This window comes from Trichosurus vulpecula, chromosome 8 (assembly GCF_011100635.1).
Source record: "Trichosurus vulpecula isolate mTriVul1 chromosome 8, mTriVul1.pri, whole genome shotgun sequence".
NCBI lineage: Eukaryota > Metazoa > Chordata > Mammalia > Diprotodontia > Phalangeridae > Trichosurus > Trichosurus vulpecula.
Genome location: NC_050580.1, coordinates 22,728,796 through 22,743,979, shown reverse-complemented (window position 1 = coordinate 22,743,979; position 15,184 = coordinate 22,728,796). Strand labels below are relative to the sequence as shown.

At 43.8% G+C, this 15,184-nt stretch overlaps 1 protein-coding gene across 2 annotated transcripts in view; it reads left to right on the top strand.

Moving 5' to 3' along the window:
- ANK3 (ankyrin 3) overlaps positions 1 to 15,184 on the top strand; it is a 275,643-nt gene that overhangs the window by 121,521 nt on the left and 138,938 nt on the right. For both annotated transcript variants that reach the window (XM_036769578.1, XM_036769579.1), the window contains 3 exons: positions 4,318 to 4,416; positions 12,958 to 13,056; positions 13,150 to 13,248. In XM_036769578.1, the coding sequence (XP_036625473.1) occupies positions 4,318 to 4,416; positions 12,958 to 13,056; positions 13,150 to 13,248 (297 nt within the window). The remainder of the gene's footprint in view (positions 1 to 4,317; positions 4,417 to 12,957; positions 13,057 to 13,149; positions 13,249 to 15,184) is intronic.

Below are 15,184 nucleotides of genomic sequence, written 5' to 3'. Positions count from 1 at the left end.
CCTAGCCCAACGTGCTGTACCCTAGAGATATTTGACCAATGTTTATTCAATGGAAGTAACAAAGGGGCATTTTTCTAAATTTAGGATTTTAAATGCATCTGGAAAGAATTTCCACATACAACCCACCCCAACCTAAATTCCTTAGGTATTTATTTTTGTCTGTTTGCTCATTTACTATAATTAAGCAAACTCAATTCTTCAAAAGATATAGAAAGGGCTCCAGGACAAATTGTATGAGCTTGGGTTTTAGATTATTAGGGATCTTTGTGGTTAAAATGCTTCGAATTCTTGTCTCACCTGCCCTAACGTACGTGATTTTATTTTTCCATAATAATAATGGCTAGAATTTACATTATGCTTTAAGGTTGGTGATGCATTTTACTAATATTTTCCCAGGTTATCCTCATAACCTTAAGAGGTAGAAACTATTATTATCCTCACCTTACAGATAGGGAAACTGAGGCAGGTTGCAGTTAAGTGACTTGCCAAGGGTCATATAGCTAGCAAAGTTTCTGAGGCCAGCTTTGAACTCAAGGCTTCCTGGCTCCAGGTTCAGCACTGTAGCCACTATACCACCTAGGTGGCTATTATTATTTTCAGCCTTTCATTTTAAATGTAAGGGGGAATGCATGGTTTATTCTTTTTATGTAGACATGATTATGAGACGCTTAAGACCTTGGTGTTTCTAAGCTTCCCATGCAGTCACTGATGAGCTCCCTCTAAGACCTTGCTACATCATTCACTTGTTTCCTAGAGAGAGGCTGACACCTAGCTTCCTGAGCTTAAGGTCATTCTAGCTCGGATTCAGACTCTGGATTTCCTCTAGGCATGAAAATAGTGATCACAAAGGCTCTCCTCTCCTCTGCTTCATCAAGTCTTCTCTGAGACTATGTCCACAAAATGCTTTGAAGGTTAATCGAAAAGGGAAATGTGCCAGTCTGATGATGCCCAAGAGCCGGGGTGACTTTTTTTTTTCCTTTTCTCTGAATTGACTGAAATCAGCTGGTTCCAGTATAAGCAGGCACTCATTTTGCAGGGCCTCATTTTGCAAAGAACTTCCAGGGCGCAGTAGGCAATTCATGTTGCTTCCATTCTTCTAGCAGACATGGGAAAATCCAGAGAGAAATCCCCTACTGTTTCAAGAATGATCACAAGTCTATTCCGGTCATCCCTAGGAAGATTTCCTTATTTCTAAAGGAAACATATAACCCCAGAAAAACAATGGTTAGAGAATTGGCCTCAGAGTCAGGAAGACCCATGTTCAAATGCTGCTGCTAATACACACACACACACACACACACACACATACACACACACACACACACACACAATGGTTGTATAGCCCTGGACCAACCACTTAACATATGAGTGCCCCAGGAAACATTGCAGATCCAATGCCAGTCTGTATTTATAGAGCTCCTGATCTGGAGCTTCCTACCCCAATGAAAATACAGCTCAGGTCAAAAAACAAAGGTCAGTGTCATAGATTTAGCACTGGAAGGACCTTAAAAGCAAACCATCCAATATTCTCCCAGGAATCTCAGAGTTCTGCAGTAAAAATTGTTCATCTCTTTAGAAAAGAAACCTTGTATACCATGAATATTGGAAAGTTGTCTACTACCTTGAGGTTGTTAGTAGGGGGTCAGCTGGTTTACAGACTACTAGCTGAGAAATTCCAGAATTGCATCACTCAATCAACAAACATTTATTAAGCACCCTCTGTGTGCCAATGTATGAAGCCAAAAATGAAATAGTCCCTGCCTTCAAGGAGCTTATATTCTAATAGGTTCAAGATATGGGAAATGGTGGACAGAGGGGGAGTGTTTTGACTTGGGAATTGAGAGGTGGCAGATGATTATATGCACAGGTTCAGTTTTTCTGGAGAGGGTCTGAACCATTGTCTGGGCCCAGCGTCCCTTCCAGGTCTCACTGTTGTCTCGTTCTATCCTGGAATCTCCTTTGGTTCCTCTAGTTTGGGGTCAGGAGAAGTCCAAACAGGCCATTTCTCTCAGCAGCTTCTGAAGTGACTTGAAATATCCTTTCTGCCCATCGCCAGCCTTAGTAACTTTATTACTGTTGACCTTCGGTGTCCTCCAGGTGTGATCCAGTTCATGCTGGTACCCAATGGCCTGGAGCTCTGTTAATCAAGGGCACTTTCCTCCAAGATGGCCTGATGTTGTTCACTATGAAGGATACACTTGCTGATCTTCTCACCATAGGCAGGGACCTTGAGAAATGCTCCAATCTTTTAGCACACCGGGATTCCAGACTGACACAGTCACACAAAGAGTGGATGTTGTAACTGTAGAGTTCTTTGAAGAGCAGAGGCCCAGGGCCTCATTTTGCAATGAACAAACTAAGGCCTGGAGAGACAGTGACCAGTCGGTCGCAAAGTAAATGTCCAAGGCAGGATTTGAGCCCAGGACCTCGAGCTCCAGAGTGAGTGCTATTTCTACCACGCCATACTGCCTCCACATCTTGCCTCTAGTGAGCTGTAAACTTCTTGAGAGCAGGGATTGTTTCTTTGTGCTTGTATCCCCGGAGCCTAACACAGTGCCTGGCACATAGCAGAGGCAGTTAGGTGACACAATGGATGAAGTCAGGAAGACTTGAGTTCAAATCCAGCCTTAGACACATGTTAGCTGTGGGACTCTGGGTGAGTCATTTAACCTCTATCAGCCTGTTTCCTCAGCTATGAAATGAGAATGTGAGGATCAAGTGAGATTGTTTGTAAAGGACTTGGCCAAAAGTTGGTAATAATACTTAATATTAAATATCTAACATTAATAAATGGTTTTCCCTCTCACACACATCCTTCCCCACTGGAATATGAGCTTCCTAAGAGCAGGGATTGTTTCTCTGCACTTGTATCCCCAGAGCCTAACATGGTGCTTGGCACACAGTAGAGGCTTAATAAAAATTTGTTGATTGATTTACACGTGAGTCTGCCGGTTCCCTACAAACTTGCCCCTGTTTCTCCTCCCAATTTGCCAGGGGCCTGTTTCTGTGGTAGCTCCACCATCCCTAGCCCCCACCTCCATTTTTGGGTGACTCCCCTTATTGTCTATCCAAAGTTCAGTTCATTTGCTCTACGAAAGCCAAAGAATGAATCTGATCCAAGGGATACTTTCTGTAGATTCCAGGGAGAACTTCCATTAAGAGCTGCCCTAAACTCCCACTCCAACCACCAAAAAAAGGATGTCTCCAACTTAGGGCAGCAGCCCACAGCACTTCGACCAATTTTGTGGCTAAAAATGCAATTTTCTCCCCAGGGAAATCTACCTTGGAAAATTACCCTATAATTATGTCACTGTTTGAGGTGATCTTTCCCAAACCTTTTTTCCCTCAGGTCTGTAAGTGATGTAGATCAGCCCTCCACCCTCAGAGGGGAGGGACCTTGGGTGGGAATAACTCATCCAGAAGGTCATGGGGATGCTCTGTGTCCCCAGGCCTTAGTGCAGAACTTCCCCTGAAAAGGGGGCTCCATAACACCAACATCCACTGTATAGATCTAACTGAGTTCACTGTGAAAGCCACAGAGAGATGACTCATACCACATTATATATAAGCTCCATCCTTCAGGAACAGGATGCCTCCAAAGGTCCTCCTAGCTCTGAATCTGATTCACACACACACACAAAAAAACAAATAAATGTGGATTGTTACTGTTGCTGTCACTCTGTTAAAAGGCCTACTCATGTCAAGACCCCAAGGTTTTCTCATTTTTACAGTGTGAGTATTCCTTTCCAGCACTTAGTACAGTGCCTAGCACACAGTAGATGCTTAATAAATGCTTATCGATTGACTGATACAGATCACAAGCCCTCTAGATCTCATTAAAGGGCTCCAAGGAATTGCTGCATCCAAAAGCTATTGTCACCCTATGGACAAGCCTAATGATGAACCTCTTCAGACATAGGCTAGCCCTTGGGTGAGAGACTGGTCCACTGGAATCCTCTCCCTGTCGTAGGATGAGCTCATGTCCTGCTAGCATTAATTTGAGAAGCCAGAATCACCTCCTGTGCAGTGGGGCATTAGAGGGGGATTGTAGTGCAAGGAAAAGGGTTTACTGGATTATTGGGAAAATGAAATTTTGGTGATATATAAAGTATAACTCCCTTGAGGACAAAAACTTTTTGAACACATCCTCGGTACTTGGCATTCAGTAGCAACTTAAGAAATGCTTGCCAATTGATTGGCTTTATAAGTCATGCTTTCTGCTGTATTTTCTTTTTATTAAAATTGTGACTTACTATCTTATCAACTCCATCTGTTTTTCACATACTAAAAGTCAACTGTTTTTTGTGCACTTTCCAGAGTGGCCTGACACCGCTCCACCTGGCTGCACAAGAGGACAGAGTGAACGTGGCCGAGGTCCTTGTGAATCAAGGAGCAGCCATCGATGCCCCAACCAAGGTATGACCTGCCATTCCCTGGGCACTGCGGCCCTATGAGAAGCATCATTCATCACTCAGCTTGGAAAATGTCTATGGAGCATGTCCTATCATGCTCCCTGTGTATGGCACATCCAATGTTCTCCGTGTTAATTTTTTGACCTGTCGTTTGTTTCTTCTCCAAGGAGACTGAAACAATATAGTTCTACCATATGACTTTTTAATTTAATAATTTTTATTATAAATAATGGCAACCTCAATAAAAACAATGACAGAAATTAAATGAGGAATAAAATCACAAAAGAAGCCAAATACACCAAACTATATAAAGTTTTCCCAAAGGAAAAAGATGTATGCATAAGTAATATTATTAATAATAACACATGCTATATCATTACAGATTATACATTATAAAATATATAAAAGCTAACACATGATATTTATTTGAAATTTTTATATTATATAAAATTCCTGTTTTATATGATGACATATTTCTATAAAATTTGATAAAATAATAATAATTAAATCTTCTTAGCTCTAGGTCCCCCTCTAATCTCCTTCTCTGCATTTAGCAGATTTATTATTTATTTTACATAGTCCTAGTGGGTATATATGTTGCTTTTCTCATTCTGCTTTCGTCTCCCTCCATCTTTTTATAGAAATGATTTCCTATTTCTAGGCCCTGGTGTTCTTATTTGTCATTTTTTATAGAGCGATAGTATCCCATCATGTCAAAATGCTGCAATTTATTCAGCCATTCACTGGTTATGAGACACCAAGGATGATTACCACTTATCAGTATAATAAATAAATCTTCTGTGGATCACAGAATTACATGGTTAGAAGGAATTTGAGGGACCACCAAGGTCAACTCATAACTGAGCAAGAATCCCCATGACAATATATTATTGGATGCAGAAATGTCTTTTTAAAAACTAACAGTATCTTTAGGCTAGATGCTTTGTGGTGGGATCACTGGGATAAGCAGAGTTTTGTAGCTCTTGTGGCATGTCATCCATATGAAATGTTCTTTTAAAATACTATTTTCTTTTCATGGTGTAGTTGTCTTGGGTCAGATCCCTAGCACATAATAATAATAGCTAAAATTTATATGGCACCTGGGCAGTTAAGTGGCGCAGTGGATAGAGCACTGGGCTTGGCATCAGGAAGACTCTTCTTCCTGAGTTCAAATCTGGCCTCAGACTCTTCCTGGCTATGTGACCTTGAGCAAGTCACTTACCCCTGTTTACCTCAGTTTCTTCATCTGCGAAATGAGCTGGAGAAGGAAATAGCAAACCACTCCAGAACCTCTGCCAGAAAAACCCCAAGTGGGGTCACGGAGAGTCAGGCACGACTGAAAAACTACTAAACAACAAAAATATAGCACCTACTGTGTGCCAGCCGCCATGCTGAGTGCTTTATGGTTGTGATCTCATTCCATCCTCACAACAACCCTAGGAGGTTGTCACTGTCATCATTCCCTTTTTTCCAGATGAACCACAAATAGAAAAACCTTATTCCCACTGGCCAGTCACTGAAGGGGAGAGAATAAAGGACAAAAGTCTTCATCACTTTTTTTAAAGTCCACTTAAAAATCTACAGATGGAAAAAAAATGTGAATGTATTTTTATAAATACAGATAGAATCTCTCAAATGGACTTACCGACCTTCTTACCTACCTGAACTTCTCAGTGTTTGTGATGCTGATAGACAGATAATAGATAGTTCATCAGACATGAAGTCAGGAAGGTCTGGGTTTAAATCCCACCTTAAGCACTAGCTTTGTAACCCAAAACAAGCCACATCAACTTTTCCGAGGTTTAATTTCCTTATCTGTAAAATGGACATAAAATAAGGCTTTTAGCACTTGTCTCACAAGGCTGTAGTGAGGACCAAATGAAGTGATGTAAGTAGAGAACATTACCACCCTTCACACACTAGAGAAAAAGTTATTATTGTATATGTAATTATGTTATATTTCACATATATATTCAGATTCCTTTTTTTTCCCAAGTTTCATAGAAAGTCTTTGACGTCATCAGTTACCTCTGATGGGGTCTTTGGTTCCATTTCTAATGACCAAATCTGCTACTTCCCTGAAACAAACCATCACATGGATTTCACATCCAGTGCCAGGATTCCAAACTTCATCAAGAAAAAGCAGGCCAGAATCCCACAATTCCTCTGGGGCGTCAGAGATGGGACTATGCTGGGGGAGCTGTCCTTTGTAGAGCACCTTCCCTGCCTGAATTTGTATCTGCATAGGAAAGAGTTCTTAACATTCTCCCTCCTTGAGTGTTTGCTATGATTCTGTCAGTACTTGTTTTCTGACAACCTTTTCTTGCAACATATCTGTTTAATAATAACAGCTAACACTTATATACCACCTACTATGTGCCAGGCACTGTACTAAGTGCTTAACAAATATCATCTCATTAGATCCTCACAACAATCCTGGGAAGGAGGGGCTGTTATCCTCATTTGACAGAAGCAAACAAAGGTTAAACTACTTGCCCAGGATCCCACAGCCAGTAAGTGTCTGATCTGGGATTCGAACTCAGGTCTTCCTAACTCCAGGCTCAGCACTCTATCTCCTACACCTTGTACAGTGGCATTTTTGCCAGTAAAGGCCAAAAAAGGCCAATTACTGCTTAACATCTTTTAGAATATAATGTGTCAGAAGAACAGGCCACCATCATCCTGTGATTTAATACTATACATAGCAAGGGTTTTGTAGACCTTTAATAAACATAATTGTGTATTAAGTAAAAACTTTATTGAGTAAAGTGAACTTCAAGCATATTTCCTGTAGACATATCCTGATTTGAGAGGCAGCTTGGCATAGTGGGTAGACCAGCAGTCCCAGAGGCAGGAAGACTTGGCTACAAATTTTAGCATTATTTCTCAGTGTTCCATGAAATCTAACACTGTAAGTTACAGAGGAGTTTGTTGATATGTACTGGTGGAAGGAATTTTAGTACCAGGAGTACCCTGAACTGACCACAGGTCTAGACCAAAGAAAAGTGTTCTGATATTAGTTCAAATCCTAGTGTGGTGTTGGCTTTGTCAAGATGCCAGTTTAGTGCAGTCACTATTTTTGTTCACACACTCTCTGAAATCATATTATTAAGACTACCAGATTGGTAAAGTCAGTCTGAACAGGCCCAGAGGTTTTGGCAGAACCTGGGGCAGTTTGGGAAAGTTTCTGTGTCATGAGGGAGATTTACTGAGAGTTAGTAGAAAAGCAGCACAGATTCCCCTCAGTCCTAGAGAAAAGGATTCCAAGGAGATACCCTGATGATAATAGGGGCAGAATCCCAGAATTCAAGAGGCAGAAGGCACTTCGGTGGCCACCTAGTCTGACCCACATCCTAGAGGAATCCCCAGGACAACCTGCCTGCCCAGTGACCATTCGATCTCTGCTGGAAGCCCTCCAGGGGCAGCCCATTTCACTCTTGGGAGGCTCTGATTGTTAGGAAGATTAAATTTGTGTCATTGCTTCTGGTTCTTCCCTTTGGAGCCAAGAGGAACAAATCTAATACCCATTCCATATGGAATCACAGAAATTAAGAGTTAGAATTGACCTCAGCAGCCTTCTAATCCACACCATATCCAAATGGAATCCCCATGACAATATCCCCAGCAAAGGGATCATCCAGTCTTTGCTTGAAGATCTCCAGAGAAAATCCATTCTACTTTGGGACAACCCTAAGTGGCTTTAAATAATAAACTTTATTTAAATCACTTAAAACTTAAAAGAACTGCCTAAAAATTTTTCTGTTACCAGCCCTAAATCTAAGTTTTTCCAACTTTCTCCCTTTGCTCCTGGTCCTGCCCTTTAGAGCCAAGAGGAGCAAATCTAATCCCTTTTCCATATGGAATCACAGGATTGGGGAGTTGGAAAGGATCTGCAGGGCATTTAGTCCCACCCTTATCCAAAAGGAATCCTTCTATCATATACGTTACAAGTGGTCATTCATTTTCTGTTCAAAGACCTCCAAGGAGAAAGAGGATCTTCTTTTGGAAAAGATAGTACATCCATTTAAATTTCTTCACTGATGATTGCCCTCTCTTTCTCTCTTCTTCCCTTAATAATGTTCTGAAATGCTGAGGGTCCAGGATACCCTCGCTACTAGAGTCACAAAAAAAAAAACTTTAGTCACCCCCAGGAGCCACTAGGAAATACCTGAAACCATTTGGCACAGGGAGATTGTTATATGGCTTTTCTCTCTTTGGGCGTCCAAGACTAAGTTAGGAGCCAAGAAAATAGACACTTTGGCGACACAGAAACACATTTGTCCATTGTTGGGTCCCCTTATGCCGTTATTTCTCTTTCTGTGTCTAGAGAGAGCATTGTACCCTAGAGAGCAGGGACAACACAGCGGCCTTTTACTGAGCGCTTACCGTGTGCTAAGGGTTCATGGAGATAGAAAGGGGCATAGGACCATGGTCCCTGGCCTGATGGAGGCTAGCACATTACAGAGAAGCAGAGAGGTGTTGGAGTGGATGGGGCACAGGATTAAGAGTCCAAAAGCCTTCCTCAATCCCTCTTCATTCCACGGCTTTCCCTCTTTTAATTACTTCCTATTTATCCTGTAGAAAGCTTGCTTTCCATGGATTCATTTGCACGTTTTTTCCTTCATTAAATCGTGAGCTCCTTGAGGGAAGGCATTTTGCCCTTAGCACAGTGCCTGGGAGATAGCAGTACTTAATAAATATTGATTGATTGTTGTCTGACTCTAGGCAAGTTACTTAAGTAGTATGTGCCTCAGTTTCCTCACCTGTCAAATGAAGGCTGTGACCTTGATGAACTCTAATGTCCCTTCCAGCTGTACATCGATCTTTGGGGCAGGAACCTTTGTAGCTTTTCCCAGCTCCTTCTGTACTGAGCATACAGTAGGTGCTTGTTAAATGTGTGTTAATCAATGATGAGTCAGCATCAAGAGGTGTTACTACATTCCAGGTTATAGACAATATATTTGCTTTTAAAAAGCATGTGTCTCGGAACCAGTCGTTTACTCTCAGTTTCCTTCTTGGGAGAAGTTACTGTCACATAAAATGAGATGAGTCTGTAATTATCCCTTAATTATAATATTTGTACTCAGAGGGAAAGGGGGAGGGGTGAGAGGTTTCCCCGTGGCTTTGCTGGGACATTTAACTTTCTAAATAAAGAGGCTGAAGAAGCTCAGAACAGGAAGCTGGGATGGAATCTTTGGTTTTTTTCCTTGGGGCGGGGGTGGAACTTGTGATTTGGCTATTGTGGGAAATTCCCAATGTAGAAACTCCTGTGCACTTTGGCAACCATTCTGTTACTTGTAGGCTTAGAGAGCTGTTGGTTTTGTTGTTGTAGCCAGCTCTTCGTGACTCCATTTAAGGTTTTCTTGGCAGAGATGCTGGAGTGGTTTGCCATTTTCTTCTCCAGCTCATTTTACAGATGAGGAAACTGAGGCAAACAGGGTGAAGTGGCTTGCCCAGGGTCATACAGCAAGTAAGTGTCTGAGGCTGGATTTGAACTCAAGTCTTCCTGACTCCAGGCTCAGCGCTCTACCCTCTGTGCCACCTGGCTGCCTTCTGGGGCATTAGGAGGTTAAGAAGCTTGGCCACAATCAAAGAGCCATTATGTCTCAGAAGTCACACTTGAACCCAAGGCTTCTTGACTCTGAGACCAGCCCTCCATCCATGACTCCATGTGGCCTCCCATAATAATACTGTTATAGGCAGTGTCGCATATAGTAACACACATTGCTGCGATGCTTTAAGGTTCACACATGATCCTATGAGCCCAGCATTACAAATGTCATCTCCATTTTATAGATTAGTGAGCTGGGCAAAAAGACTTTGTCCCAAGTCAAGCATCTAGTAACTGTCAGAGGTGGAATTCCAACACCTCTCCCAATTCCAACTCAATCCGGGGCTCTTTCTGACACAGTCACATCGTTAGCTCGCAGACATAATTTGGTCGTTTTCTTGGGTGAGGAAGTGATGGGAGGATGCTGGTAGCGAGGGCCTTTCAAAGGGATCAGATTGGCTTGGTATGTTTCAGGCTCCCCTCTTGGCTCTGAGTCCTTTGCTGGGGCAACATGACCCTGTTCTCAAAGCCAGTGGAGATGCAGGGATCACAGAGCTGGAGCTGAAAGGTGTCAGGGGCCATCTAGTCCAAGCCCATCATTTGACAGAAAAGGAAACTGAGTCCTAGAGAGATTGAGTGATTTGCCCAAGGATACACAGATAATGAGTATCCAAAGTAGAATCTCAACCCAAGTCCACCAAGTCCTCTCCTCTCTGTGGCTTTTGTGAGACACGATACACACCCAGGCTCCCAGTTGGATGCAGACTTGTCATGAAGGTCAAATCCTTGTGGGCCTTTGGTGTCCTGAGTCATGCTCACGTGCATTTGTGTTTGTGTCTGGGTATGCCCATATACTCAAGAGAACAGAAGGAGCCAAGAATCATTTAAGAGTTATTAAATTTTTATTTAGAAATAATCTATTAAATTATTTATTTTTGGAATATCTGCTTCTTATCCTGTCATAGGCCTAGAACATACATTACATGAAGATTATTCCCAAGACCACTTTGCCTCTTCATCTTACTCCATTCCATTCCCTTTATGTAGAATGTGCCGTAATAGAAAATGTGCCTGGAAAAATCAATTTCCCATCATTGAATTAGAAAAGAGGATTTCCTCATTCTGGAAGGCCTTCTTAATCCTTTAGCCTTCCCCTAAAGAGAAGAGAGTCCGTGCAAAGAGATTATGGACTACAAATGACCCCTGCGTCGGCCTTGTAGGCCTTGTTGCTTCCAACCAGTGATGTGCTCATTGGACAAGTGTCTAGGACTAAGGAGGTGACAGTCCCCTTGTATCCGGAATGATCGTGGCCAGTGCTCAGCGCCATATTTTAGGGAGGATATTGATCAACTGGAGGGTGTCCAGAGGAGTACAACAGAGGTGGTGAAGCACCTTGGCTTCCTGCCTTGGCTGAAGGAACAGGGGGTGTTTGGGCTGGAGGAGTATTATGAGCAGTCTTGAATTATTTGAAAGGCTCCCTTGTGGAAGGGAATAGACTTGCTCTTCTTGGCCCCAGAGAGCAGAATGAAGTGGGGGGGGGGGTGTTGGCAAAGAGAAAGATTTAGGCTTGATATAAGGAAAAACTTCCTAACAATTAGTGATGTTCAGTCAATGCCTAATAAATGTGTATTGATGGATTGATCGCTTAGTGGGTTGCCTTCATTGGTGGCCTAGAGGCAAACGTTTGCCAGGTACGTGGCAAAGGGTCTTAGGTACAGGCTGATCTAAATGGCCCTGTTGCTTTGTCTATAAAAAAAAAGACAACAGTGAAGGTAGGTTTTAGCTTCTGTGGTGTATTATGTGATGCTGAGTACAGGGCAGGGCGGGGCAAGGATGGATTTTTGCAGTATTTGGATTTGGGAGAGCAGAACAGAATTAAACCAGCAGTCATTGCTCTGGTTGGGGGTGGCAGCAGTAAATGAGGTTAGAGCCATGTGAGCCACAGATGTAAAGCCTCAGACATCAGAGTTCTGAAGATAGGGGGGACCTGAGAGATGGTCTCATCAACACTCTTATTTTAGGTAAGGCAGTCGAAGTGAAGGAAAGTGAGGGCCACACAAATAGATGCAGAACCAGGTCACAAACCCAATTCCTCTGATTCCAACCCCTTTGAGGCTATAAGAGTCCCTGAGGTTTTGTCCTCCCCCTTCCACATCCTTCCAAGTGTGAAAAGTCCAGCTTTTGTCCCACTTCTTCTACAAGGCATAGGCTCAGACCCAACCTCAGACACCACCTGGGTGACCTTTGGGCAAGTCAGTTAACTCCATGAGCCTCAGTTTCCTCATTCATAAAAGGAGGGTGGCTAGATGGCGCAGGGGATAGAGTGTCAGAACTGGAGTCAGGAAGATCTGAATTCAAATCTGAGCTCAGACACTTACTAGCTGTGTGACCCTGGGCAAGTCACTTCACCCTGTTTGCCTCAGTTTCCTCATCTGTAAAATGAACTGGAGAGAAAACGGCAAATCACTCCAGTATCTCTGCCAAGAAAACCCCAAATGAGGCCATGAAGAGTCAGACACAACTGAACAATAACACAAAGGAGGAAGCTGGATGTGGTAGTCTCTGAGGTCCCTTCCATCTCCGTTTATGATCCAGTGACAGGTCCTACTTATGAAGGAATGAATGAATGAATGAATGAATGAGCCAGTGCTGAGAAATCAGGGTAAAATCTCAGATCTGTTACTGGCCAATCTTAAGATCCCAGGAAGGTCACACAAACTCTCCAAGGCTCAGCTTTGTCATCAGTAAAGAAAGAAGGCTATTCCCTGGGCCCCACTGTTGTCCAGATAGCTGAATACAGGGGCCACCCTTGGGACGGTATTCACCCCAGACAGATGTCAGGTCCTCTCCCTACTAGCCCCCAAATCCAAAATGAGGTTTTTAGAAGCCAGTTTGTAAAAGCCTGCAAGAGTAACCTTTGTGTCCATTCCAGCAGTGTGTACCATTTGTTTCTCTGTGTGGACACTGATTCCCGTGTATGTTTTACCATCACAGATGGGCTATACACCACTACACGTGGGCTGCCACTATGGGAACATCAAGATCGTTAACTTCCTGCTCCAGCACTTCGCAAAAGTTAACGCCAAAACGAAGGTGAGTGAAGACCATCCTCTGCCTCCATGCTAGTGACCCACCTCACAGCAGGACAAGCAGTAACCGGTGTTCCTTCTTTTATCCCTTCTGCAGAATGGGTACACACCCCTCCACCAGGCAGCCCAGCAGGGCCACACCCACATCATCAACATCTTACTGCAGAACAACGCCTCCCCCAATGAGCTCACTGTGGTGAGTGAAACTAGAAGGGACCCCTCGTTGGGGGACGGGCAGGAGGGGGGGCTTGGGCATCTCTCTCACACACGGCTTTGGTGCCTCTCGTGAACGGAAATGGAGGAAGCCCTTGATCTAGTGGTATGAGTCAGAGAATGTAGTCTCATATTTGTAAACACACACACAGAAATGAGATCCCTGAATTCTAAAAGCATCTGACTGAATGGCCAACCAGGGGAACGTGTGTGTCTGTGTGAGGAGGGAGAACACGTGTCCTTGTTTCACGTGGAAGGCTCACGTAGACTGTCAAGTCTGTGAGGTTCCTCGTACAGCTGTCCAGGCCTGTTTTAAGCTCTGTTGTAGACTGCTGTGACAAATACCATGGAAGGAGGGGAGGAGGGATTGAGGAGGGAGGGGACTGGAAGAAAAAGATGGATTTTCACCCATCAGTCCCATTGATGTCACACCGGGTGCCCTTTGAGCAGGTACAGAGCCTGTCTTAAGCAAGTATTGGAAAATGTGGCAATATGCAAAACATAAATCCACAATAGGCTACCCCAATGAAGGCCCAAATCCTAAAATGCTGCTTGAATATTCCTTCAGGAAAAATTCGACCTTTGTGGTATAGCACCATTGGAAAAGCGCTGCTTCGAGGGTAGCTAAAGAAGTGAGAATCATTAACTGAATGTTTTTTTATTGCAATGACAGTGCTAACTCCCCCTCCTGGGATACGTGGCATAGCCATCATGATCACACAGTCCATAAGCACGGACCAAACGCCCACCATGTGCCCATCACTGTGCTAACCTCAGATACAAAGAAAGACAAAAGACAGGGCCTGATCTCAAGGAGTGTCTAATGGGGGAGAAAATGGTCTTTGGGTTCAGAAAACCTGGGTGCGAATCCCGATTCTAACTGACATTTACTAGCTGTGTGACTCTGGACAAGTTTCTGGATTTCAGTTTCTCTTTCTATAAAATGATGCCAGTGCTTGCTCAATGGTGCAATAGGTAAAGGGCTAGACCTGGAGTCAGAGAGATGCCAGTGCGTGCATTTTGGGGCAGCCCAATGGTTCAGGGGGTAGAGGGCTAGACCTGAAGTCAGAGAGATGCCAGTGCTTGCATTATGGGGGTAGCCCAATGGTTCGGGGGGTAGAGGGCTAGACCTGGAGTCAGAGAGATGCCAGTGCGTGCATTATGGGGCAGCCCAATGGTTCAGGGGGTAGAGGGCTAGACCTGGAGTCAGAGAGATGCCAGTGCGTGCATTTTGGGGCAGCCCAATGGTTCAGGGGGTAGAGGGCTAGACCTGAAGTCAGAGAGATGCCAGTGCTTGCATTATGGGGGTAGCCAAATGGTTTAGGGGATATAGGGCTAGACCTGAAGTCAGAGAGATGCCAGTGCTTGCATTATGGGGGTAGCCCAATGGTTCAGGGGGTAGAGGGCTAGACCTGAAGTCAGAGAGATGCCAGTGCTTGCATTATGGGGGTAGCCAAATGGTTTAGGGGATATAGGGCTAGACCTGAAGTCAGAGAGATGCCAGTGCTTGCATTATGGGGGTAGCCCAATGGTTCGGGGGGTAGAGGGCTAGACCTGGAGTCAGAGAGATGCCAGTGCTTGCATTATGGGGCAGCCCAATGGTTCAGGGGGTAGAGGGCTAGACCTGGAGTCAGAGAGATGCCAGTGCGTGCATTATGGGGCAGCCCAATGGTTCAGGGGGTAGAGGGCTAGACCCGGAGTCAGGGAGAGGAGTCCAGATCCCATCTCAGACACTTCCTAGCTCTGGAGCACTAAAGAAGACACATTGGCTTTTTACCTCAGTTTCCTTATCTGTAAAATGTAACGAGTAATAGCCCCTACCTCCCAGGGTTATTGTTAGTATAAAATAAATGATCCTTGAAAAGCCCTTTCCAAATCACTATATAAATGCTATAAATAAATAAACTATATAAATCATT